The sequence below is a fragment of the Eptatretus burgeri genome, chromosome 7, assembly GCF_056783735.1.
Source record: "Eptatretus burgeri isolate ZD-2024b chromosome 7, Ebu_testis_v1, whole genome shotgun sequence".
NCBI classification, from domain to species: domain Eukaryota; kingdom Metazoa; phylum Chordata; class Myxini; order Myxiniformes; family Myxinidae; genus Eptatretus; species Eptatretus burgeri.
Window position 1 is genome coordinate 89,367,806 of NC_140967.1, and position 27,724 is coordinate 89,395,529.

At 45.2% G+C, this 27,724-nt stretch overlaps 1 protein-coding gene and 1 pseudogene across 5 annotated transcripts in view; both read right to left on the bottom strand.

The window, feature by feature from the left end:
• RALGAPB (Ral GTPase activating protein non-catalytic subunit beta) overlaps window positions 1-25,636 on the bottom strand; it is a 72,180-nt gene extending 46,544 nt beyond the window's left edge. For all 5 annotated transcript variants that reach the window (XM_085890378.1, XM_085890380.1, XM_085890377.1 and 2 more), the window contains exons 1-7: window positions 25,503-25,636; window positions 25,148-25,263; window positions 21,382-21,579; window positions 19,072-19,277; window positions 18,542-18,711; window positions 13,800-13,986; window positions 10,411-10,542 (exon numbers count right to left, since the gene is read on the bottom strand). In XM_085890378.1, the coding sequence (XP_085746504.1) occupies window positions 10,411-10,542; window positions 13,800-13,986; window positions 18,542-18,711; window positions 19,072-19,277; window positions 21,382-21,558 (872 nt within the window). In that variant the 5' untranslated portion in view covers window positions 21,559-21,579; window positions 25,148-25,263; window positions 25,503-25,636. The remainder of the gene's footprint in view (window positions 1-10,410; window positions 10,543-13,799; window positions 13,987-18,541; window positions 18,712-19,071; window positions 19,278-21,381; window positions 21,580-25,147; window positions 25,264-25,502) is intronic.
• Window positions 5,369-10,404, bottom strand: LOC147023748 (uncharacterized; annotated as a pseudogene).
• Window positions 25,637-27,724: the final 2,088 nt, after the last annotated feature.

Genomic DNA, 27,724 nt, shown 5'->3' on the forward strand with positions numbered 1-27,724 from the left:
AACAGGGTGTGCTTTTCAAAGGTTATATGGTTTCTCTTTGTGAATTTCAAAGCAAAATATATTTGTTAACACCTGATTTCTGAGCCATATATCTCTATCTCTCTGTGTATGTGCACGTCTCTGTGTGTATCTAATGAGGGCAAAACCGGTCGGTAACTGCATTTTCCATGCACTTGTGACAGTATCTGAAATTACATCTTGGTAATTAGCGCTACGGAAAAGCTCTTCCGGGAGCCGCAGACAGAACGTACATTGTGGCGGTGATATCATGACATCAGCAAAGCACGGTTTCCTCCATTATTGTATTGATGAGTTTCAGAATAATTATTACAGTAAAATTAGTCATTTTCCATTTCTCCAAAATTCATTCAAATGAAAAGTGCTTGGTCCCCAAACAATTTCATTGGAATGGGATTTAGCTACAATAATAAAAATAGGATGGCTTATCCTGAAGCTCACCTGGATCAGGCAGTCACTAAACTGCCTGTCGATCAAGTGACTGTCGATCAGGCAGTTCGACAGTCACTAAACAGCAACAGTCACTCAAACCTCCCCCCCTCCCCCATAGACTCTAAATTTTTGAATGCCTGAACAAATTTTGGTAAATCAAGGGTGATGAAGGTTGTGGTCAGATTTCATTGAAATTCTGTGTGTGGTTTGAAGAAGAGAGCAAATACCTTTTTGGGGGCAACAGAACCCCCCCCAGACACTTCCCCCCACGTAGACTCCCTTAATGAGTGCAGATTTTGATGCAGTCAATAAACTTTGGTACATCACGCGCGAAGAATGCTGTGGTCAAGTTTCATCAAAATTGTGTGTAGTTTCAGAGAAGAGAGCAAGTACCTATATTGGGGGGGGGGGGTCAAAAACCTCCTTGTTGACCCCTTTTAACATGAGTGCAGATTTCGATGTGGTCAATACACTTTGGTATATCATGGGTGACGAAGGTTGTGGTCAAGTTTCATTGAAATTCTGTGTGTAGTTCGGAGAAGAGCAAATGCCTATTTCAGGGGGTCAAAAAACCCCCTGTACAGCCCCTTAATGAGCGCAGATTTTGATGTGGTCGATAAACTTTGGTACCTCACCAGTGAAGAATGTTGTGGTCAAGTTTCATCAAAATTATGCGTGTAGTTTCGGAGACAAAGGGCAAATACCGATTTTGTGGGGTCAAACTCCCACCTCCCTCCATAGACCCCTTAATGAATGCAGATTTTGATGCAGTCGATAAACTTAGGTACATTACGGGGTGGTAAAGGTTGTGGTCAAATTTCATCGAAATAGTGTAGTTTTGGAGAAGAGACAAGATACCTATTGGGGAGGGGGGAGGGATGGTCAAAAAAACCGAAGACCCCCTTAATCAGCGCAGATTTTGATGCGGTCAATAAACCTTCGTTAGGCATCATATATGAAGCTTGTGGCCAAGTTTCATCAAAACCATGTGTTTGATTCAAGCAATAATAATTGAAATGTTTACGGACCGACTGGCTCACTCATCTATGGACACTGCTCGATCGCATAACTCACCTGACGGGAGGATCGATCGGCTAAGTGGTTCCTGAGAAAACATTTAATACTTCTCTTCAATCCAATCAATCCAATGTGTCTATTTATAACGTATACAGTTAGCCCTTTTTCCTGGGGACATCGTCGCTATCAATTGAATTGGTGTTTAAATAACCTGAACATGAAATAATAACTGTTCGCACCATGGTTCCACAGGGTAAACTGGAACTCCCCTGAGTAATACGAAGCACCACACGTCTCTCTACGATCCAGTATTGATGAGTTATGGACCGAGTAACACGCCACATTGAATCTATTTATTACATAAGCAGTTCACCCTTTTTTCTGAATACATAGTCGGTATCAATTGGATCCACGTTTAAATAACCTGAACATGAAGTAATAAATAGTGACACTGTTACGGATTTGGAAGCCATTTGCACACAAACAGACAGCAGTCCCTAAGCTTAGTTATTTTGATAAGTATGTGTTTATAGTTAGGGTCCCGTCCTGTCTAATGGGTTAATTTCACGTGTGCTGCAGGTTTCTTTCATAGTCAGGTTTTTTACATCTTAAATCCATCCTTCGTTCTCGCACCATCGCCATCCATTGCTCACGTGCAACGTGTCACGTACAGGGGTGAGGTTCCTTCTGCCCACCGTGAGCTCGTCCAATCGACAGCGGCCGGTCCGACAGCCGACCCGAGATCACCCCTCCCCACTACAAGGGTGGGTGGAGAATAGGGTGCTCCCCTGGTTGTTCCGTCTGGGTTCTCAGACACGCACGGCGGGAGGGTGGTCGTTGCCCCCTCCCACCGGACCTCCTCCAATCATCACCTCAGGGCCGACTCCGCCTTAGCCATATGGAGCGTTTGGCCTGACCAATAAGGGGAGGCCACTGATCGCCCGACAACCCCTCGTCCAATCCAGAGGCAAGTTACTTCAGAGCGGTTCCCTCGACCCTCGGGGGGGGGGGGGGGTGGGATAAGAAAAAGTGGTGAGCTGTGGTAAAAAGGAGGAGAGGGAAGAGTAGAGTGGTTGTCAAGCAGAGAGTAGAGTCGTCGTCTTTGCTCTGTCATCGTGGTCGTCTGCGATCCTGGTCTGCGGTCTTTTGTGGGGCTCCTCGTGGTGGTGGTGGTGGTCGAGCAGCCAGGACTGTGGTGCTCGATCGTCATTCGTGGCAGCCAGGATTGTGGGCTCGTGGATTCCGGGTCATGGGTGAGTCCCACTGTGGTGGGTTGGAGTCCGGTGTGACCGCACGAGGCGGACAGGTACCCGGCCAGGCTCTGTCCCCCCAGCTGAACTATCCTCCTCGGCTGGAGGACCGAATAAAGACCCGACGGGGTCCATTTCTTTTGGGTGTGTGCGTGTCTGTGGGCCCAGTCTATAAGTAACAATTGTTTAAGTGCCTTGTACATTACTTGCATTCCTTCTTGATAGTCACTTTAACTCTGCTCTTTTTGTGCTCCCCTGCACCATTATAAATAAACCCCCAATTGTTCAATGTACCAGCTCGTTGTTGTGCTTTCTATTATTGACCCAGCACGGTTCATGCTTGAGAACCAGTAAGCCGATTTGGCTGTAAGTTGTCGTTTAGACCGATAAACTTTGGTAATTCCGCTCGGTTACACCGGACTGAGGTCGCTAGAGCGAACCGGTTCGACAGAGTCCGTTGAGGGTGTGACTTCCCCGGAAATTTGACGACGTGCGTACTTAGGTATATTGAAATTTGGATATTAACCCTACCCCATGCCATCAGAGAATTGGCGAGCATGGTCCTTAAGTGACCCGTGACTTTTGGAGTTGTCCGAAGGTTACAACCTGCAATTCCAGGTGTTTGGTGGGAGACGGCTCTGCTGCTCCACCTGGCGTCCGTTCCTCGCCACTGACCCCCGGTTCACAACACCATGGGTCCAGAAGGTAAACTGCAACTCACCCGAGTCTAACGAGGTCCCACACATCTTTCTACGACGTGGGATTGACAAGTTATGGACATGGTAACAGGCCACGTTCCATCTATTTATTACGTATGCAGGTGACCCTTTTTCCTGGGGCCATTGACATTATCAATTGAATTGATACTCCTCTACTCTCAAACCCATCCAGGCACAGACAAGTGAGCCTTATTCAAAACAAAAAAAAAATATTCTCAGATTCAAACAAATAATTTCAGACCTTGTGGCCGATCGGGTTGAAATTTAAAATGTACATTCCACACGTCTACTAGATCAAATTTGTGAAGTTTTACATTGATTGATGAAACAGTTCCAGAGAAAACATAATTTAATATTCTCTATAATCCAATATGGCTGCCAAACCATGTGGCCGATCGGGTTGAAATTTAAAAAATACGTTCCCCTCCTCTAGGAGATCATAATTCTGAAGTTTCACTTTGATTGATGAAGGAGTTCCAGAGAAAAAATTATTTAATATTTTTCTTCAATCCAATATGGCTGCCAAACCATGTGACATATCAATTATTCATTAACAAAGTTGTACACCCATGTCTTGGGGAACATGTGTATAAACTTTCGCCTCAATTTCATTTATATTGAGGCGGGGCGGACCCCGGCGTAGCGGGAGGGAACCTGCATCATTGGGGCGGACCTCGCGTGGCGGGAGGGAGCCTGCATCATCGGGGCGGACCCCGGCTTTGTGGGAGGTAACCTGCATCATCGGGGCAGATTCTGGCACGGCAGGAGGGAACCTACATCATTGGGGCGGACCTCGGTGCGGCGGGAGGGAACCTGCATCATCGGGGCAGACCTCGGCGCGGCGGGAACCTGCATCTGCATCACCGGGATGGATCTATCGGCGCAGCATTCCAGAAAATAGGCAGCAGAAATAATTTGTCCATAGGCTCAGTTTCATTGTGTGAGATGCCAATGATATTGAAGGCCTTTGTTTCCATAGTGTCAAGATGTGAGGCAGAGGGAGAGCAGGACTCAATCAAGTTGCTGATGAAGGCCTTTTCAGTGGTGGACAGGAGTTCAGGTGTGCCAAGGAAAGACATTGTATGACGGAGGATGTCCAATAGGCGGTTGACTTTGGAGACCAATGTTGAAATGTGGTTTTCCCAAGAAAGATCATGGCTGATCGTGAGACCCAGGAGTTTGAATGACTGAACTTTCTCAAGAGGTTTGTTCAGAAAGTATGTGGGGGGATTTTCCAGATGGTCCTTTTGGAGAGAGATAATGAGAGTGTGAGATTTGTCAGGATTAAAACACGTATTCCAAGTGATTTTGTCAAGGTCTGAGGAGAGGGAAGAGGCTGCAGCATGCCTGTCTGAACGATGAGGGATGTTATTATATGGCAGAGGGTGGAGTGATGAGCAAATACATGAAGAGGATTTTCCAGATACAGAGATTTAAACAAATGCCATCACTTGGAAACAATTTCCTGAAATCCTTTCCTCTTTCTGAAATCCCTTGCAGTGATTCAGCAATGTTGTAACCAAAGTGTTGTTGATAAATGTGATGTCAAGCTAAATGATCCCAGGGATTATCATCCTTTACTCCTTCACCCTGACTGTCCATAATCTCAAGAAATTTATCTACAGCATACAGGTTAACCATAAAAGATTGTGACACAAGAGACTATATGACCTCAATTATCAGGCACATCGTACTGTGGTCACATGATGAGACTGTGAAATCCATGAAATCTCAAATGAAATCACAGATCTTGATAAGGGAATCATCATTAAATTTCTTCATAATCATTAAATCAGGATTTCTTGGTGTATCTTGTAATTCAAAGAAGGCTGTTAGTCAAGGATGTGAGGGATTTTTTGGTTCAGATTCTTCCAAAAGCACCAAATCTGGCCCATATGTTGCCCATACCAGACTTTTTCGATTTTAGACGGGCGCCAAGACAGGCAACCCCCCAGGGCCACCATATTGGTTAAATCCAATTATGGCCGCCATCCAAGTTAGAGGTCAATCGTAGTTAAAAAATCAAAAGGGCTAGAATCATGAATAATGCCACTTTTTAGGGGTTTTCGGGGTCAGGGAATCTAATTCTGATCTCATTTTGATGATTTCAGGTTATGGTCACCCCATTTTGGGTTAAAAGGTCAAAGATCAAAAGTGGCACTACTAAAAATTCAACAAAAATTATTCAGGAACAATTTTTATTAAAATACTTCGGGAATAACATCTGCTGACAAAACGCCGCTATGTACGCTCAGGACATATCCGTGGAACTCGTCCAGTGAGAAGTTGCCCTGAGCTTTACTATCTATATTATCCACATCGTGGGTGGTGAAGACCTTGAGACGGCTGTTGGTGGGTACCACCACTCCATCCTGAGCATGGCGAGCACACACCGCACGCACAACATCTTGCTTCACTTCCATGACGCGATTGTACGATACCGAGATACTGTGTTCTTGGTCAATCCCAATCTGTTTTTTGTCCCGTGCGTGTCCGTGCAGCTTGAGGCCACGATACAGGGGGAAGGGGGTTTCTGGCTCCTTGTTGTGCCGTACTGCGGACATCTTGACTGCATGGTGCGTATCCTTACTAGTATTGTAGATAAGCAGTTGTGAGATGTTACATGCGATCTTCTCCCACGCATCCAGATTGGCGTCGTCACCGATCTTCTCACATCCACGAAGAGCTGACGGGCACCGGAGAAGTACGTTGAAGAAACTAATCTCCTCGTTGACTGGAGCCGTGAGGCAGTTAAGGGGGAAGGAGCCGTTGAAAGGCTCCTGACTCTGTAGACAAAACTTGTGCATCATCATCGCAGCCCGCATGAACGTAAGTGCATCCTCTTGACCAACCTGAGACCTATATGTCTTGGCCAGCTCATCAACCACCTTCAGTTTGTGAGATATGTAAATATCCTTCCTGCCTTCATTCCCCTTGGAAAACTCAGCCCATTCTTTCAGATAGGAGGTCGAGAAGGTGATCCTTGTATCGGGTTGAGTGTGGCTCTTTTTTGTCTCGGCATGGGCGACCTTGATCACTCATAAGCTTTTGATACATCTCGCGTAGCTCTGAGAGCTTAAATACGGTGGTGTCCGAATGTTCGATCAGGGCTACAATTTGAGCGCAGATGATGGGATCGAAGGGAGGAGGTGCGGGACCCACCAATTCTCGTCGCTCGGTAGCGCGAGCGGAGTCTCGCAAACGTACATCACACTGATGGTGATAATAGGCATCAGCCGCATGTGCATCAGATGCTATGGCAACCAGTCTGCCAAGTAAATGAAAGTTTTTGTTCATCTTCGCCCAACTCTTTAGATTGGCATCTACGACATTGGTTACTACCTTGTGGAGGTTGGCCTGGTCCTCCCCCTCACAGATTACACAACACTTGACATTGGTTGGAGGCTGAAATTCCCCAGATGACCTGATTTTTTTGTGACTATTCTGAGAGCCGGCTTCTTTGTCTAGCTTCTCTCTCGCCCGTTTGACACGAGAACTACTACAATAACTCCTGCACGTTTTGTGATACCTCGCCTTATGCGATTTAAGAGTTGCTGCAATACCTGAGCTATCATTCAACTGACTAATCGTGACATTGATACCAGAAAGAAGATTATTGGCATTGATAGCATTGAAGTCTTTGAGATCTCTCTCAAGTGATACAAGTCCCTCCTCCTTGGGAGTTTGCAAGGCTTCTCCAGTTTTGTCCAATTGACAAAGACAACAGAGTCTCCAATTCATAATTTCGGTAGAGGACATAGTTCGACAGTCATATTATGTAGGTTCGTCGTCGCGATGAACTTTCGTCTCGTCATCACGGCGACACGATAGCAGGCTGAGTCGCAGGTTCCGGATCCACTCCTGAACACGCAAGAACAGGGATAGGATAGTCTCGTGAGATAGGGGAGACGTCACAGCTCCAAATGGAATCATGCACCACCGCCGCTGCTGGACACGTCGACACTCACAGACTTGGTATTATCTTAAAAATGAAACAATAAGTTTATGACATTACGAGTCAAAATTAAAAACATTCAAAATTAAAAACATTCAAGTCTTATTTTCTAAATGATTAACGGCTTATTTTGATTGATAACCCAGGTAGGCCATAGAAGCCATAGGCAGGCAATTTTTGAAATGACGCCCCAAAAACGCCGGGTTTGACCCCAAAATGATCTTTAGGGTGACCTTGAGGGGTGACCTTGACCTCAAATCGTTGAAATAAAATCAGAATCAGATTCCCCGAAAATCCCTAAAAAGTGGTATTATTCATGATTCTAGCCCTTTTCTAGCATGAAAAGCATCTAGATTCTAGCATGATTCTAGTTTGCTTCTTTTAACTACGATTGACCTCTAACCTGGATGGCGGCCATAATTGGATTTCGCCAATATGGTGGCCCCGGGGGGCGCCTGTCTTGGTGCCCGTCTAAAATCGAAAAAGTATGGCATGGGTGACATGGGCCAAATTTGGTGCTTTTGGAAGAATCTGAACCAAACAGTCCCTATAATGCCCTAACATCCCTGACTGTGCTTTAATGTGTCCAGGCCATGCATCCTGTTTGATTCCACATCCTCAGGGACAAATGATAAAGTAACAAGGAGCCGATTGATACTCCATGTCCCCAGCCTTTTGCGTGGTATGAGGAATACATAAATACTGAATGTTTTTTGAAATATCACGAACACAAGCTGCCTTCTTCTGCCTATTTTCTGGACTGCCCCCCTTCCATGCTTTGTCCCCCCCCCCCTCCGAGGTATCCACAGGACACACACAGTCCACCAGCAACACCCTCCTAATGACACTGCCTAAATTCAGAACCAATGCCACCTCCACTCATTTATTCCTCTTTTTCCCCACCTGTGGAATGACCCACCCTACTCTATTCAATCTCATTCTTCCCTCAAGATCTTCAAGACAACAGCTCACCACCATCTCAAGTCATCCCCCATCCAAAATCATGATCTTTTCCACACTCATTGAACCACACTCGCCCTGTCCCCTCCAAAAAATTTACTTATGTTGTCCGTCCATTTTGTCCCCATTTGCGTTCTCCCTTACCCTTTGTCGTTACCTGCATCCCTCGTTCGTCCGTCTGTGTGTACCTCGTCCCTCAACCTTGCTGTTGGTGTTTTCCCCTTTCTCCTGTTGTTCCCTTTGTAATGTTGTGAACAAAAATACCATCATTAACAAAACATGCTACGATTATGGCCCACTAATATTCCATGTACCCTGTTGTGTTACATTGTTTCTTGGCATGGGTTATGAACGTCATAAATTTAATTCTGGGTCATAGATCAGATATATGAAGTTTCAGATAAGGATTTCAATTCAACCAATTATGGCTGGAATACTTCACCGATGACATCATCGTTATCACCCTCTTGACCCCAATATAAAGCTTTGCATCGACTGGACAAGCTGTTGGAGAGAAAACATATAGATGTGGAAGGACACACACACACACACACACACACACACACACACACACACACACACACACACACACACACACACACACACACACACACACACGTTGTAACGGTCTTTCATCCCCTTGAAGTTTCAGAATTTCAATTTTATATACGTATTGTTTCGTGTTGATAAACTCGCACTAATTTCCGTAAATGATGAAAATTAAACTCCTTTTCACTTTCCTGCACTTTAGAGATGTTCTCGTAACATTTCAATACGCCGTTTAAGAAACAAAAACAACGATGTCATGTCGGGAACGTGGAATATATCGTTTCCCATTCAGTTATGACATCACAAGGTAGAACAATGAGGAATATATCGTTTAATGTTCAGTTGATCCCAAGTTAGCTGGTTGGTGTGTACCAGACATGACGTGCTTTCTCATCGTGGTGTGTATTGTGGGGATTGTATAATTTACCTTCGGTACAGGTGCAGATAAAAGGGCCCAAGCTGGTCCTTCATCACGTTGGTTAAACGGGATACATTTGTAGTGTTACAGGGTAGCTGCGAGGAGAATTTTCTTTTGGCTTTGTCCGAGTTTGATTCACAATGTAATTTGATCCCACTATAAACTGTCATCCTTGTGAAACATGGCTTGGGTGTCAATTCACAATGGGACAGCCGGCTTAATGTCCCCTCCTTTAGGAGACAAACGAGTTGGATGTCCTGTCCAACACCCCTTTCTTGTCGAAATGGAATATTTCAGAAGTACCCTTTAAAAAGGAGGAGGCCAGTGTGTGCAAATGATAGGGACCCACCATGCATGGGGGCAGTCCGAGTTTATGAGGATCATAGGCTCCACACAGGAGTTGAGCTTTGCACACGACGTCATCATCTCACTCTCTTTTTGCTTCACCCTTCGAGTAAGAGACGACCCTCTAATCTCGCCGGATCTGATAATTTTTAAAGTGATTCTTTACCAATTGAGTGATGGGGCTGGAAAACTATACATAGCACGATATCTCAAAAAGTTGTGGACAGATCTGGATGAACCTTGGTGGACATGTTTGGTGTGTCGCAAGGACAAATTGATTCCATTTTGGTGACAATCCAGATCTCGATACGATAATTATTTAATTTTTAAACTGATTCTTCACCATTGAGAGATGGGTTCAAAAACGATACAGTACTGTATAGCATGATATTTCAAAAATGTATTGGGCCCGATATGTTCTCGTGGATCAGGCATTATGTGGCGGAGATATGCGCTCTACTGAGTGCCCTTCTAGTTTTCCAATGGATCTGAGAGAATTGACAGGCATACAAGATACTGAACATGCCAGGCCACTCGATTTTCCACAAACATGGTTCAGTAAGCACATGGTCCGTCCATCCTGTGTCTGTCTCAAAAGGTTATCAACGTTTGATGAAAGTTTTCACACATTTCACACATTTTGAATGTGTAGCTACGTGCATGCTAAACAAGTCCAATACCAAAAAACAAACAAAAAAAAAACACGTTAAAAGGCGCAAGCGAAATAGCAAGACTTTTACTCCTGACCCAATCATGTGCAGGAAGCGGAACCAGCTCTGTGCCAGGCATTCCTCCGTAATGTTGGCTGGTATCAGTGCCAGATCATCCTCTGGCACACGGAGTGAGGGCAGGGACATACCGTACAGCTGCTGCAACAGTCTGTAAGAGGGATGAGACATTGGGGATGGGGGTGGGGGGGGGCAGTAATGAAGGTAATGAAAGGACAGTTTAAGAAATTATTTCACTCAAATTCATTCATCAATCTCTTCAAATTCACGCATCATATAACTTTGTTTAACACGTGTTTTTGTAGTTCTTTTGAAGTCAACTAAAACAAACATTTATATTATTTGAGGTTACCCACACAATTGAAGAGGAATGGTTATCTCCAAATTTTTTTTTGTTAATTCCATCGATTTGAATCGGTTATGCTCACATTTTGTTGGTGGACGTGTTACCCACCAATAATCACCTGGGGTGATCAAAGACAAAATCCCTCTGTGTAAGGCAGGTTTTAGAAAATAAAAATAAAAAGACAGCGAAGTCGATGGTGCGCCATCATCACAAATCCCCACGCATCCCACTAAAAGCAGTTGAAAGATGGCAAAAAGTTCCACCAGGAATGACCCAACATCATAGTTTGAGTAAAAAAAAATTCAAGGTAAACTAAAATAAAATTGCAAGGTAAGCAAATTGAAAGCGGGAGACGGAGGGGGGAGAAATGGGGCGGGGGATGAGTGGGCGGGGGATGAGTGGGCGGGGGGCTGGGGTGAATTAGGTGGGGTTGAGTGTGAGGGGTGGACAGGGGGCGGGGTTGGGGTGAATTAGGTGGGGTTGAGTGTGAGGGGGTGGACAGGGGGCAAGTGGGGTGGGGAATCAAGAGACGGGGGGACGGGGAGAGAAGAGACGGGGGGCGGGGAGTGAAGAGACGGGGGACAGGGCTGGGGTAATTAAATTTTTGGGCGGGGGTAAGCAAATTGAAGACGGGGGCTGGAGAATGGGGCAGGGGCGGGGGGATGAGTAGGCGGGGGCAAGCACGCCCTGTCCAGTCCATGTCCCTCGAGTGTGGGTGAGCTGGTGAGGGTGGTTGAATGAACGGAATCCGTCTGTGACAGGGTTTCGGCTAGTCTATGTATGAATACTGAAGGACCAATTTTGTGCTCCTCCTAGCGGTCACGTCACGGTTTTCTCGGTACTGTGACCTGGACTGAAAGAAACTTCGTACCTGAAAGAGTGCATCGCACGTAGTGGCAATAGTCAACCTTCAACTCTAAAGCAGAATAAACACTTTTCGTTTTACATTCGTTTACATAGTGACATGTGAAGACACCGCTGAGAGGCGTAAGGACGTCATGACATCATCGGTCATTCGCTGACGTCATTACGTCTGTCGTCGACAGACTGTTACCGCTGAGAGGTGCAATTCCACTCCTCGAAAATAGCGTCTGCAATGTAAAACCCTCTTCTGCACATGCTGACTCCCTCAGAATGTGAATTTGACGCAAAAAATGTAACAAGAAACATTGTATCTTCTATATATTAATACTGAAGGACCAATTTTGTGCTCCTCCAAGCGGCCGCGTCACGTTTTTCTCGGTACTGTGACCTGAGACGTTTTGACACGGTGTTTGTACGTCAAAGTAGACACGTGCACAAATCAGGGGACTTCTTCACAAGGAGTAGTGTACACCCAAAATGTCATGTACAAGGACGTTTTGTAGGCCTCATTAGGTGAGGCCATGGAGTACATCGACTGGGATCCGGCTCTTACAAGAGCCGCCACTGGTTGTCATATTGGGCTCATGGAACGGAATCTGTCTGTGACGGGGTTTCGGCAAGTTTGAATGAAAGGACTAAAATAAATGTGAGAATAAAGTCAGGATAATGTGGGAAATAACCAAAAACCATGTAATAATGCCATTATGAGCAGTGTTGGCTTAGTGGTTAGGGTGGTGGCTTGGGATCCTCGAGGTCCTGAGTTCGAGCCCTGCTGGTCACTGAATTAACATCAGGGGGGTTGACTCAGCCTGTCATCCTTCCGTAGGTCGGCGAAATGAGCACCAGTATACTGGTAATTACCCCTGCGTGTCGAAGGCGACGAAAGGGTTGGCTTCAGGCGGTAAAAACATTGCCACAAGAAAGGGTACCATGATTGGAGCCCGCAAAAAGCTGACACCTGCTCAGGGAAAAAGGCTTTAAAATGGTGTGATGATGCAATGATGCCATTAGGTAGCTATTAATTTGACAAGTGCCACATAAATAAGCACTACACACCGCCACCAGCGTAACCAAATTGCTGTGTAAAACTGAACCCACATTCCGAAACCGCCATGTGGCCACATTCAGTGATCGTTGTAACCATGTTAGTTAATCGTTACCACGATCGTGCCGTGGAGTCAGAACATGTGGGGCTGACACAAGTGCAGCGGCCATTTTGATTCAGTTGTGTAGAGATTGCACGCGACGTTTAGTGGAAGGACTCGAGACTTTTGATGCAGTCTGGCATCCTGCCTTGCTCTCCAAACTCTGCCTATGGCAGCCAAGGCAAACTCCACACATGGCTTACTGACTGTCTCCTCTGCTCTTGTAGCCAACGTGTGGCTCTCAACGGAATCCTTTCGTCTTCTCTCCCTATTAAAGCTGGAGTGCCCAAAGGCAGTGTGTACGCAGTGTAATCCACTGAAACATTTTCAAACACTTCAATATCCTAATTTCAGAGAAATCATAGAATCACGAACCAAAATCAATCGTTCAATTACTAGCAGTAGACAGCTTTGATTAATGAACCAGGGCAGAGTATAATGTCCTGAGATTAATAACGACATATAACTTTTATGAGAATATTGTGTTCACGTGTGACTTGACCATCCCATCAAGCGTGAACGTACAAAACAAAGGATTGCAAACCAACAAAGTGCTCAAATGTAAAAGGGAAAGAACGACGTTGCTAATTGGGGTGTCACTACCCTGCAACGTTGGCCTAAGTAAGGAAGTCAAAAGAACCTGGAAGCTGCGAGTGGTAACATTGTGCCAATGATGGTTGGAGCAATAGGAATAATCAAAAGAACATCACTGGAATTTTGAAAACTACACCCGGGGATATAACTACAAACAAATGACAATTGGAGGCTGTCCAGTGTTCATGACAATACTGGAAAGACCCCCGGAATAAATATATGAGAAGAAAACATCACAACTTGGTCCTTGAAACGTGATCCTAGGCCAAAATGGAGGTGGACACTTCGAGACCTGGGAGGGCTTTGTTACACCTTCTGAAACCCCAAAAAATGGAGATTACAGCCACCAACAGCATACACACCGCAATGGGACAAGTACGTGTTCAAAGGTGGTGAATCCAAAATGAAGTATCTGCTTCCTGCTTCCATGTGCTTTCATAAAGGAAGTTTGCATAGTACCTTGAGGTAAGTACTGCAGAGATGCGGTTCCACTGTGTCACAACGGCAGGATGGTGGCGCCACGTGGAGATCAACTCTTGTGCTGTTCGCCAGTAAGGAGGAGTTGGGAAACAGCGGGAGCACGAGGCGAGCCACACTTCCAGCAGCACGGCAACGAGACGCTCAGCCAGCAGGTCTGCAAGCCCACCTGGCAATACATCATTCACGATAGTTTGTTGAAGGCGAATACAGAATTTCAGAACTTTCAGTTATACAGGGTTTGAAAAGTTTGCTCCTTATTAAGACACTTATTTTAATACTGATGTTACGTAACATACAGGTCGCCACGAATTATTACATTTTGAACTAAAACACCACTCGATAGAGCGCATACCTCCGCCAGGCTGAACCGTTTACATTTCGTATACCACCAATAGGCCTGATCTGAATCTGGACCATAACCAAAATCTAATTGGCTTGTTCTTATCACCTACACAACTCATCCACCTATATTTGTCATAACCCAGCCACAACTTTTTGAAATATCATGCCATACAGTACATGTATCGTTTTTGGCCCTATCTCTCAATGAAGAATCACTTTGAAATATAAAAATTCTAGTGTCCGTATCCAGGTCTTAATCAAAATCAAACCAATTCGTCCTTGTCACATACCAAACCTATCCACCAAGTTTCATCAGAATCCGTTCATAACTTTTTGAGATATCCTGCTCAGACAGACAGACAGACAGACAGACAGACAGACAGACAGGGACAAACAAACAAGCAAGACAGACCTAAACAGGAGTGAAAACCTAACCTCACCCACCTTCGGTGGTGGAGGTAATTCGAGTGTAGAATCTCAGAGTACATTGTCCTTTCATCAAGGATGGTGAAAGAAGGGGAGGATCGAATGCGCTAAACAAGCAATCCCATATGCTTGCAAATCTTAATCAAATACGAATTAAAATAAATAAATAAATAAATAAATAAACAATCCTCTTTTTTTGAAGATTTTTACCAACTTAATTTTTCTTGAAATAGAACATGTATTGATTGTGCTGACTTGAAATATGGACTGCTCACTCCTGTAGATTGTTGAAACCACTGGAAGTAAGTTGGCCTTTCTTGCCATGCACATAAACCCATCCCTTGAAAGGATTTCAGTAGTTCCATTGAAAAGGAGAGATCCGCTGAAGCGTCAGGTTACAACTCCATCATGCACAAACAGAAACTGCACCAATTGTCGGGTTATGGGGAAACACCTTTCAAGATGACATATTTAATTGTTGTTTGGCTGAAAGGATGGCCTCGAGGTACGCACACTCACCTCTCAGCTGTCTCGCCTGGGTTTGAATCCCAACCCAGCTATATACCGTCATCGCAGTGCTTCACAGGCAGGGTTATCCATCAATGTGTGCGTCGTTCCTCGGATGGACGTTGAACGGCCGTCCTGTCTGCCAGCATTCGTTGGTGGACGTTAAAGATCCCATGGTGTCCTTTACGAAGAGAAGGTGAACTATCGCCGGCACCATGAACAACTTACAAATTCCTGCCCTTACCAGCAGAGGGCATTGCAGCAGCAGTGCAGCTGCGCACTCTCAGCCAATGATGCTACCCCACAGCGTTGTGCTGCATACGAACGAAGATTGTTATTGTTTTTTATGCCCAGAGTCAAGTCGCGTGAGAGAGCTAGTATACACTGAACAGATCATGATGTAACACGACAAAAGGAACAGTAGAGAGAGGGGTGGGGGAGAGAAACAATACCATCGAAGTTGAAAGACAAGATAGAGGGAGACTGAGTGAAACAATGGGTGTTGGGAGGAATGGGGGTGGGAAAGTAGCATGGCGTGGACAAGATGGATACAGAAAGAAACTCCAAGGAGGGGGAAAAAATGGAAATTTGGAAGGAGGAGGGCTTGGGGTGGGGATGATCTGAGATGGTGGTGAACAGCAGTCAACTTGGAGGGAGGAATAAGGTTGAAGAGGATGTGGAAGTTGGTTCAACAAGTGGGAAAATGGTGGAACTAATGAGTGGAGGTGTGTGATCCTCACACAGAAAGAGTAGAGGGTGAAAGACCAGAAAGAAGGCAGTAGAAGACAGAGACCACCAACCTGTCTGCGATGGGAAAGTGATAGGCTCAAAGACTGCTTAAGCACGGGAGATTCCATTAATCTTGAAGGACTTGGTTCCCAGGAGTCAAGCTGAGCAAGGTGTGAGGCAAGGGAGCCATCCCAGAGGGGAGAGTCGCACTCCGTCAAGCTGCGGATGGAGGCCTTGTGGGTGGATTGGCGTTCAGGTGTGCCAAGGAAGGACTTTGTATGAAGGAGGATACCCAGTCGGCAACTGGCTTTGGAGGCCAACTTTGAAATGTGGTTTGCCCAAGAAGGATCATGGCTGATAGTGAGACTCAGGAGTTTGAATGACTGAACTTCTTCAAGAGGAATGTTAAGAAAGTAGATGCAAGGTGGGGGTGGGATGGGGGAGTGGGGAATGGGGGTTGCCAGATGGTCCTTTCAGAGAGCTAGAGAGATAGAGAGAGACTTGTCAAGATTGAAAGACATATTCCAAGTGTTTTACCAGCTTATGATTTTGTCAAAGTCTGAAGAGAGGGAAGAGGCTGCAGCCTTCCTGTCTGAAAGATGAGGGGTGTCACGGCACAGGGTGAAGTCATCAGCAAATAGATGAAGAGGATTTTCCAGAGTCAGTGAGATCATTGATTAAGATCAGGAATAGGACTGGGTCCAGAACATTGACTTGGGCAACTCCAGCCTTGCCAGGGAGAGGAGATGAAAGGATTCCGTCGAGAGCCACACGTTGGCTCCGAGAGTAGAGGAAGTCAGGAAGCCATGTGTGCAGTTGGCCTTGGATGCCAAAGGCAGAGACTTTGGAGTCCAAGGCAGGATGCCAGATTGTATTGAAAGCATGAAATTTTGGATGGATGGAAGCTCTCAATGTTAGGCCTGCAAAGCCAGTCATCGACTGGGCATTTTCATGTGTGCAAGCTCCTCCCTTGGCACACCTGAACACTTATCCACCGACAAGGCCTTCATCGCAGCTTGATTGAGTACTGCTCTCTCTCCCCCCGCCCCCACAACCCCGCCACCCCCCACATTTCAGCAGGGCGCACGTGTCCCACCATCAAACCCTTCTGGTGAAACTCCCAAAATCCAGGACAACTGCTCACCTCCATTTTCACTCCTTCCTGCCTTTTCCCACCTCTGGAACCAACTTCCACATTGTCTTCAATCTCACTATCACCAGGTCTTCAAAACATCTGCTCACCAAAATCTCAGATCATCACCCACTCAAAACCATGATATTCTCTACTCCCGTTCAGCCACCCCCTCCTCCCCAAGCCCTCCTCATTTTGAATTTCCATGTTTTCCTTCCTGAGAATTTGCTTCTGTATCCATCTTCCCCTCCCCCTCATTGCTCTCCACATCCCTTGTTTACCCAAGTCTCCCTCTATTTTGTCCCTTGGCATTGGTGTTGGTGTTTCTCCCCCCCCCCCCCGTTTCTTTATACTGTTCCTTTTGTTGTGTTGCATTCTGATCTGTTCTGTGTTCTAGCTCTTCCACGAGCCTTGATGTTGTCTACAAAAAAAAAGATCATCAGTGCTTGTCCACAATGAGTGTCTTCTCATTTCTATAAAGGAACAATTTATTGTGTATTCATGGAGGAAAGAAGGGGTGGGAGGGGGGGCGGGCTTGAACTGTTGCCTTCGCTGTAGGTATCGGAGGAGACGTGTTCAAATCAAAAGTGAAACAATGTTTTTATTCAAATGCAATTTTACAGTTCTTTTTTCTTCATTCAACTTGATTTGCCAATACATTTGTTATTGTGGCATAGAATCTTGGAGGCCATTTTTAAATTGCGTATGTAGAACCTGTCCTGGTGTTCACAGAGTGTGCAAAATATTCTGCCATTGCTGCGCACACACACACACACACACACACACACACACACACACACACACACACACACACACACACACACACACACACACAGTTGGCATCCAAGCGCATCGAGCCATCAGCTCAACTGACCCAAAAAGTTCCCATTCGTAAGTATGCAGAGAGAACATAAATAATGAAATATTATGATAATACAGCATCATGATAAGGATTTGTACACACCAGTGCCAATGCGAGGCCATTACATGAAAATTGGTTTCAAACTTGACGAAGATGAACGACTTGGTATTTACACAGCACACTGTTCACACATTCCAGCACATCAAGTAGCAAATTTCAATGTTTTACCTCTTTACCTCTGCCGCCGAAGGTGCACGGAGATTATGTTTTCACCACCATTTGTCTATCTGTCTGTGAGCAGGACATCTCAAAAAGTTATGGACCGATTCGGACGAAACTTGGTGGACAGGTCGAGTGTGTGACAAGAAAAATAGATTTGACTTTGGTGAAGATCCGGATAAAGATACAGATATTATTATTTTTTAATTTGCTGAGTGATTATTCACCATCGAGCGATAAGGCCACAAAAGATATGTCAACGGATTAGGAATAAACTTAGTTGATGAATGGGTAGGTGACAAGAACAAGCTGATGAAATTTTGGTTAAGGTCCAGATGCAGATCCAGCCTATCAAACGTAAAATGTTCAGCCTGGCGGAGGTACTCTATGTGCTATACCGAGTGTCGTTGTGGTCTTAAACCAACATCCAAACCAAAATTATTCTCAACATGTGTAACTACACCTGTAGGCCACAGTTTACAAAATTAAAAGCAAACAAAATACCATGCTGGGTCGGTGGTGCAAGCAGGGTATCAGAGACACGCAGCAGAAACACGAGAAGGCCTTCCCAAGTCTCTCGCTCCAGGCTGTCCCCCAGATCGCGTGCTAAGTGCTGCAGAGATGACAGCACTGTGCGGCACAAGTCCACCTGACGATCCACACTGCCGTTGCCACTGCCAATGCAATGGTAGAATCACGAAAGAGAGAATCTCAGTCATTGCAGTGCCCAAGGCAACAAAGCTGTTAATTCATCCAAAGAATGAACGCTGACGATGTATTTTATTAAGATTGAAGGAGTGTAAAATACTGGATCAGATAATGACTGGCTGGGGTAGGGGGCCAGAGGAGAAAAAGGGAAAGGGAAAACACAAAAAGAACAGCTAATTGCTTCAATTGCATGGGAAGAAGAAAGTTGTGGGGTCGTTGTGTAGGGGAAGAAGGAGAAGGGGGTGGGGAGGAGGGGAGGGTTAGTTTTACTGTATAATTCATGAAGGGTTACGTGTTGAAAATATGATGTACAGTGTGATAGGTACCGAGGCACAAATAGATTGTAAAGATGCTTGAGCAAGCAGCGGGCATAATAATTTGGTTGTTGGCGAACAGGAAGTGGCACCAGTGTGTTGTGCAAATCAGAAATAGCATTCAGCCACTCCATATAGACGTCCACGCATCGCTTTACGACATCGCCATCCAACGGCAACGTTAACCCAAATCCTAACACTTCCATCGTCCATTTCACCTACAAAAAAAAAGTGAAAACAGAGAAATGTTCAGCCAAATTTATGAGATCCAGCTTTATACGAATTCAAGATTACCGGTTTGCTCTTGAATAAACAGTTGGTAATACAAAATTGAAATATTGCTGATAAGAGAGACATTGCCGAACCTTTTCGTATTGCACTCCTCAGAACAATCAAGAATACAAGTCAAAGATCAAAGCAATCTATGCTTACAGGTGGTTGCTGATTTGCTCACAAGACATGTTGATTGAAACTCATGAATAACATTATTCCATTGTGTGGTAAGCAACACATCTTTCCGGATAGGAGGGAGCATTTCATGAGTGGTAAATACCACTCGCGTTACGACTGCATGACAGCAGAATGAGACCACTTGTTCAACCTGTTCAAATTTTTGAGAGATTTCACCTCACCAAGGCAGCTTTACATAGACCAGACACTTCTCAGGTCCGAGGATATCAGCCTTTGACCAGTTGGCGATTTTGCACGACACACACACACACACACACACAATCGATGACCTGTTCAGGATAACCTTTATGGCTTTCATGTGCTCAATTTCAGCAGCAAGCTTGCACGGTGAATGGATGGCCAAGGCTCTATTCATAAGAGATGTGGAAAGATGTGGAGCCGACCACACAATTAAATAATGCTATTCATAAGTTTCAGTGCCAGTGCGATGCTAGGTATGTACGCCATTCATCCCAAAGGTTGGAAGATACAATAAACCAGCACGTTCCAATGGTGATTAGTGACAGCCATGAGTAACAATGGTGATTACAGGTCGAATACAAGAGACCTGCACATGCAAGAACCAAACCAAAACACTTGTTCAAAATTGTGATTCTGTGATTGGTCGACATCTGCCAAATGATCCAAAAAGTGCAGAAAACTATTTCGCTGAATATTTTTGAATAGTGCCCTGAGCAAGCAGCACAGAACATTTACACATACTTGAGGCCACATTTTACTTACACTCACACACACACACCCCTCTCCCTCTCCTCTCCTCTCTATCCTCCCTCTCCTCTCTCCCTCGCTCTCCCTTACCCCCCCATCTCTCGCCCTCTCCCTCATCCGCCCCCTGTCGCCCACCCCACGCCCTCTCCCTCATCACCCCACCATCTCTTGCCCTCTCCCTCACTCCCCCCATCTCTCACTCTCTCCCCCCACCCCCATCTCTCTCCCTCTCTCCCCCGCAAACCTCTGTCCCTCTCCCTTCCCCATCTCTCTCCCTCTCCCCCCCATCTCTCTCCCTCTCCCACCCCCAATCTCTCTCCCTCCCTCCCCCAATATCTCTCCCTCACCACCCTCCCGTCTCGCTCCCTCTCCCTCACCACCCCTCCCGTCTCGCTCCCTCTCCCTCACCACCCCCACCGTCTCGTTCCCTCTCCCTCACCACCCCCACAGTCTCGTTCCCCCTCTCTCACCCCCCTGTCTCGTTCCCTCTCCCTCACCCCCGTCTCGTTCCCTCTCCCTCACCCCCGTCTCGTTCCCATTCCATCACCCCCCCATCTCGCTCCAATTCCCTCAACCCCCATCGCGCTCCCCCTCCCCCACGCCCTCCCCTCCCCCTCTCGCTCCCATTCCCTCACCCCCCCACCCCATCTCGCTCCCTCTCCCTCACCCCCGAGCTCTCCCATTCCCTCACCCTCACCCCCCGGCTCTCCCATTCCCTCACCCTCACCCTCACCCCCCCAGCTCCCTCCCTCCCTCTCTCACTCACTCTCTCTGCAAGCACTCCACTTGTTTTGATGCAACTGCAGCATGGTGGGGCTATGGTTCTATATCCCCGAGCGGTCTAGCAGCTATGACGTGCATGGATATTAGCCAATCAGCTTCTGTCACATGAGCAAATGAGCAACCACCTGCCAGCATAGATTGCTTTCATCTTTGACTCATGGTATTCTTGTGATTGTTCTGATGAGTACAAGATGGAAAGCTGAGACAATGTCTCTCTCTTTTCAGTGATATTTGCTCTTGGTTTCTCAACCGACCTCTGTAAGTGAACTTGTTCCCTGGTCATAAACATACACCCCTTCCTTGATATTGCACGCTTAGAAGAGGCCGCTAACGATAAACACACAAAGTGCAAGTACTTGCCTGTTTATCTGTTTGCAAAAGGCATTCGGTATTGCTAGGCCAAGGTGCTTGACCCAATGGCCGCACCACTGCCGCCACCACATCTCGAGCACACGTTTCTGGGTAGCAGTGCAAGACGCTGAGATGGCCGCGGTCACGATCCAACACGCTGTGCAGAGAACGCCATTCCGAATACATAGCTGCATGGACAACGTGCTCCTGTTTGCAAAGAAATACGAAAGATAAATGTACAGTAACACACATTTGTCTTCAAAATTAAGAGAACACAGTGTTGCTCTCGATGACAATTGAATCACCGTGACATCGACAAAATTCTTGGCCAGAATGAAAAGATTATTTCTCAAGGCTAATAGGTATCTCGATTATATCCAAGTCACTCAAGTGAAACTTACATTAACCGCACTCGGCAAGCTTTCCTATAAATAGACCAATGGTATAAAACTCTGACTTTACAACCCAATCACCGTTTATAAATCACGAGCAGGGGTACCCGGCCTTGCTCCATGCCGTTCTAATCCTGTCGGCATTCTGAAGAAATCCAATATTTATTTTCTATTTTTTTCATGGGGGATAAAACACTTCCTACACCAACTAAGTAATGGGGTCAGCGATCATTTACCTTTCACATTGCTACAAAGACTACAGGGCGATAAATAAATAAATAACAATGTCTTTTTATTTAAATTTTTCAAAAATTCTCTTTTTGCCGAAAACATTCCGTGCCACCCACTGACAAACCTCTGAAAGTTTGACGAAGATCCACAGGGGCATCCTTAAGAAAAATGGTGACAGACAGACAGACAAACGTCTCTCTTTTTGGATGAGCAGAAACATGAGTGATGGGTTTAACATTTAATCCGGATCTTTGGCATCTCCAAGCTAGCTGGATGGTTAACTGAAGCATGGACGGTGAAGGTGTTGTACCATCGACCTACCCAACGAGGGTTTGCTTCTCGGCGTGACAATAAACCGTCGGATTGGTGTTTCGCAGGCAAAGAAACACCGTCGCCATCCTTGCACCACAAAGTACACAGCCCCTCACGCGGACGTCAAGCAGGGCGTCTTTTCTGCTCGCATCGATGGTGGTCAAAGAGCCCAGTGTCTTGCACAGAGTCGGTAAGAAAGAAAGTACAAATTTCTGCTCATCAACAGCTCGAACGTCAAGCCTGTCCAACCGGTTTGTGAAAGACTTGGCACTATTTATTTATTTATTTTGAAAGAAGCATTCCCAGGCTGACCACACAAGAAGGTGGGAATAATCGTTGCCGTTAAAGTAGTGGTTTGTAGTTATATGCTTCCAGGTAAGTGCAAGGACACCTGACAACCTGAAATCCTCTTCACGCACTAATAAACTCCAAAATCAAAATTCACAATCTCACAAAAATAAACACTTATTTCACTCACGACACACAACACACACTCACACAATCACACACTGTACTTTAGCATAAGGCACGAATAAAACTCCAAAACCAAAATTCACAATCTCACAAAAATAAACACTTAATTCACTCACAACACACAACACACACTCACACAATCACACACTGTACTTTAGCATAAAGCACGAATAAAACTCCAAAATCAAAATTCACAATCTCACAAAAATAAACACTTAGTTCACTCACAACACACAACACACACTCGCACAATCACACACTGTACTTTAGCATAAGGCACGAATAAAACTCCAAAATCAAAATTCACAATCTCACAGAAATAATCACTTATTACGCTCACAACACACAACACGCACTCACACAATCACACACTGTACTTTAGCATAAGGCACGAATAAAACTCCAAAATCAAAATTCACAATCTCACAAAAATAAACACTTAATTCACTCACAACACACAACACACACTCACACAATCACACACTGTACTTTAGCATAAAGCACGAATAAAACTCCAAAATCAAAATTCACAATCTCACAAAAATAAACACTTAATTCACTCACAACACACAACACACACTGACACAATCACACACTGTACTTTAGCATAAGGCACGAATAAAACTCCAAAATCAAAATTCACAATCTCACAAAAATAAACACTTAATTCACTCACAAAACACACTCACACAATCACACACTGTACTTTAGCATAAGGCACGAATAAAACTCCAAAATCAAAATTCACAATCTCACAAAAATAAACACTTAATTCACTCACAACACACAACACACACTCACACAATCACACACTGTACTTTAGCATAAGGCACGAATAAAACTCCAAAATCAAAATTCACAATCTCACAAAAATAAACACTTAATTCACTCACAACACACAACACACACTCACACAATCACACACTGTACTTTAGCATAAGGCACGAATAAAACTCCAAAATCAAAATTCACAATCTCACGAAAATAAACACTTAATTCACTCACAACACACAACACACACTCACACAATCACACACTGTACTTTAGCATAAGGCACGAATAAAACTCCAAAATCAAAATTCACAATCTCACAAAAATAAACACTTAATTCACTCACAACACACAACACACACTCACACAATCACACACTGTACTTTAGCATAAGGCACGAATAAAACTCCAAAATCAAAATTCACAATCTCACAAAAATAAACACTTAATTCACTCACAACACACAACACACACTCACACAATCACACACTGTACTTTAGCATAAGGCACGAATAAAACTCCAAAATCAAAATTCACAATCTCACGAAAATAAACACTTAATTCACTCACAACACACAACACACACTCACACAATCACACACTGTACTTTAGCATAAGGCACGAATAAAACTCCAAAATCAAAATTCACAATCTCACGAAAATAAACACTTAATTCACTCACAACACACAACACACACTCACACAATCACACACTGTACTTTAGCATAAGGCACGAATAAAACTCCAAAATCAAAATTCACAATCTCACAAAAATAAACACTTAATTCACTCACAAAACACACTCACACAATCACACACTGTACTTTAGCATAAGGCACGAATAAAACTCCAAAATCAAAATTCACAATCTCACAAAAATAAACACTTAATTCACTCACAACACACAACACACACTCACACAATCACACACTGTACTTTAGCATAAGGCACGAATAAAACTCCAAAATCAAAATTCACAATCTCACAAAAATAAACACTTAATTCACTCACAACACACAACACACACTCACACAATCACACACTGTACTTTAGCATAAGGCACGAATAAAACTCCAAAATCAAAATTCACAATCTCACAAAAATAAACACTTAATTCACTCACTTACTTGATGAAGTCACAGCACACAGACACACAGACACACTCTCACTCGCACACACTCTCACTCGCTCACTCGCACACTCTCACTCGCCCGCTCACACTCTCACTCGCACACACTCTCACTCGCACACACTCTCACTCGCACACACTCTCACTCGCACACACTCTCACTCGCACACACTCTCACTCGCACACACTCTCACTCGCACACACTCTCACTCGCACACACTCTCACTCGCACACACTCTCACTCGCTCGCACACACACTCACTCGCTCGCACACACACTCACTCGCTCACTCGCACACACTCACTCGCTCGCACACACACTCGCTCGCACACACACTCGCTCGCACACACACACACACACACACACACTCGCTCACTCGCACACACTCACTCGCGCACACACACACACACACACACACACACACACACACACACACACACACACACACACACACACACACACACACCTGTGCGCCCAGGTGAATCTCCTGGCTCAACCTTTGCACAAGTTTAACTCCACCAGATCCACGAGGTCGTTTTACTCCTCATCTTGCAATGACGATCCTCCATCATTCACCGTTACCTGTAAAAACACAGGTACCACGGTCACCATCGATCAACGACGGCGCCATTCAATGTCCATACACTCAGAACAACGTTCGTCAGGATTTCCTCGGCAAATTCACGTCAGGAAATTTGAAGCGTCGACTTGATGTCTGATGGTTTCACTCTTCAGTTTCTATGATACGAGAACGACGCTCTTTCACAGGACGACGATCACCAGTCATAAATGTTCACGTCATGTGTATTTAATAGAGTTACCGTCCAGATTCAATCCACAGGTTCCTCGACAAAAACTCCGCTGAGGTGAACTGACTAAGGAAGACGGGAAGAGACGCTGCAAACAGGAAGTAAAACACACGTCACGTGGTCACCGTCACGTGGTCGACCGTCCGTTTTTCGATCGCTCTCGAGGTGACAACCTTCAATAAATAAGCAAAATAATGAGTAAAATTATGTAATGAGGCGCCTTGTCTTACGATATAAAAAAAATATATATCTAATAAGGAAGTCGGCAAACATGGCAAGTGATGTAAATACACGAACTTCACAACCTATACACCGCTCCGTCCGTGACCAATACACCGCTTTTTTAACTTGAAATCCAAGCCCGAGAAAGAAAGCCATTTAAATCGAGTAAACCTTGAGCTTGTTAGATATAAACAAATACTGCATTACAAAGCTGTTTTACCACATTTAGCCGTCGAGATTTCTCACGTGCAAATGGATCGCTGCACACACCTGGTCAATGAGCTGGGAATGTTGACTCGACACACAAACGTATTAATGATACAAGAGATCATTTGACCCACGAGAAACACTCTCTCCCTTCGGGAGCAGCATGGGAGGGAGGGGTTGTGCCCATGATATGACCTGACCTGACCTGACCCTGAGGACTACCAACACGAATGCAAAATGTTCCAGAGATCCGCCCAGGTCCAGCCTTGTTTTCTAGACGGGCTGCACCACAAAAGGAGCCATTGGTGTGTCAGTGCGTGCGTGCGTCCGTCCGTGGGCGCGAATTCCAGACCCATACGTTTAGACTCCTTGACATCCCGAAGACCCCTTAAAACCGTAAGACAGTTTAGAACCTTTGGACACCTTTAACAACCCCCCTAAAGATCCTTTTACCCCTTTATAACCTTAAATCTGTCTGGGGGGCTTCTGCAGAAATACTTGAGGGTCACCAGCCATAATCAAAAGGCCTTATTTAATATTTGGAATACATAATATAAATAATTGCCGGATTGAATATACTGTAAAAAGATATACATTTTCAGAAAATATTGGTAAACCACCTCAATACTAAGACCCCAAAGAGGGTGCAAAATATAATTAATATTTTATTTTCTCTTTCTTTTCTTTTTCAGGTTCTGCTCATTTTGGTTGGTAGCACAGTGAAAAGTCCCACGGGTCAGGTCAGGTATGGGAGCTTTAGACGGAGCAGCGCGTCGCTGCGTCCACTTTCCCCTGGTACTCCAGGGGCCTCCTTCTGGCCATCCCCCAGGCAGATGTCTGGCCCATCCCCATCTTCTTGAGATGCCGATCAACCTGCTCCCATCACGAGGCACGTGGTCGGCCCGATGACCTCCTCCACTCACGAGGTTCCCTCGCCGAGATAATCTGGTGAGCAGGATCAGCATCAGGAAAATGAGCCACATGTCCATAAAGAGCTGACGCTCACGGACCATGCAGGTAACAAATCTCATCAGAGTTGTTACCTGCATGGTAACAGTAATTTTGTGTAATTTTGTGTCCAACGAGCAACCGCTCGTTGGACACAAAATCCGACCAGCAATAGCCAAGGATTCTCCGAAGAGACCTGGTACCGAAGGAGTTAAGACTCTGTCTCAGATCCCTGATCAGAGTCCAAGACTCACATCTGTAGAGCAAGACTGGAAGCACCAAGGACTTAAAGACTCGGACTTTCGTCCTGCACAGGTACCGACAGCACCACACCCCATGATCCAGTGAATCCATCACTCCCCAAGCCAGACTTTGACGTCCATTGACCTATGGCTCACAACATGGGGGGGACATGACTATCACTGCCAAGGTAAGTGAATCTCTCCGTGACCTCAACATCCTCACCACAAACAGGTACAGACAGGACAGCAGCATCCAAAACCTGGATCTTGGTTTTGACCCAGGAAACCCGTAATCCCAGCAGCTTTGACTGCTCATTCAGTGCCTTAAGGGCCCCCATTAGGATCTCCAGCATCTCCGCAAAGACTGAATCATCTGCGAAATCAAGGTCAGGGATCTTGACATTCCCAAACGATGCACCGCAGCTTGATCTCTCCAAAATCCTCCCTGGAATCCATTCCGTACAAGTGCTGAAAAGTGTGGGAGCCAGGACACACCCATAACAAACTCCAGTAACAACTGGACATAAGTCAGAATGGAATCACCACATTTCACAGCACTCTCAGTACCAGAGTATAGTTCAGACATCAGAATGATCAGTTTTGCTGGAACCCCTC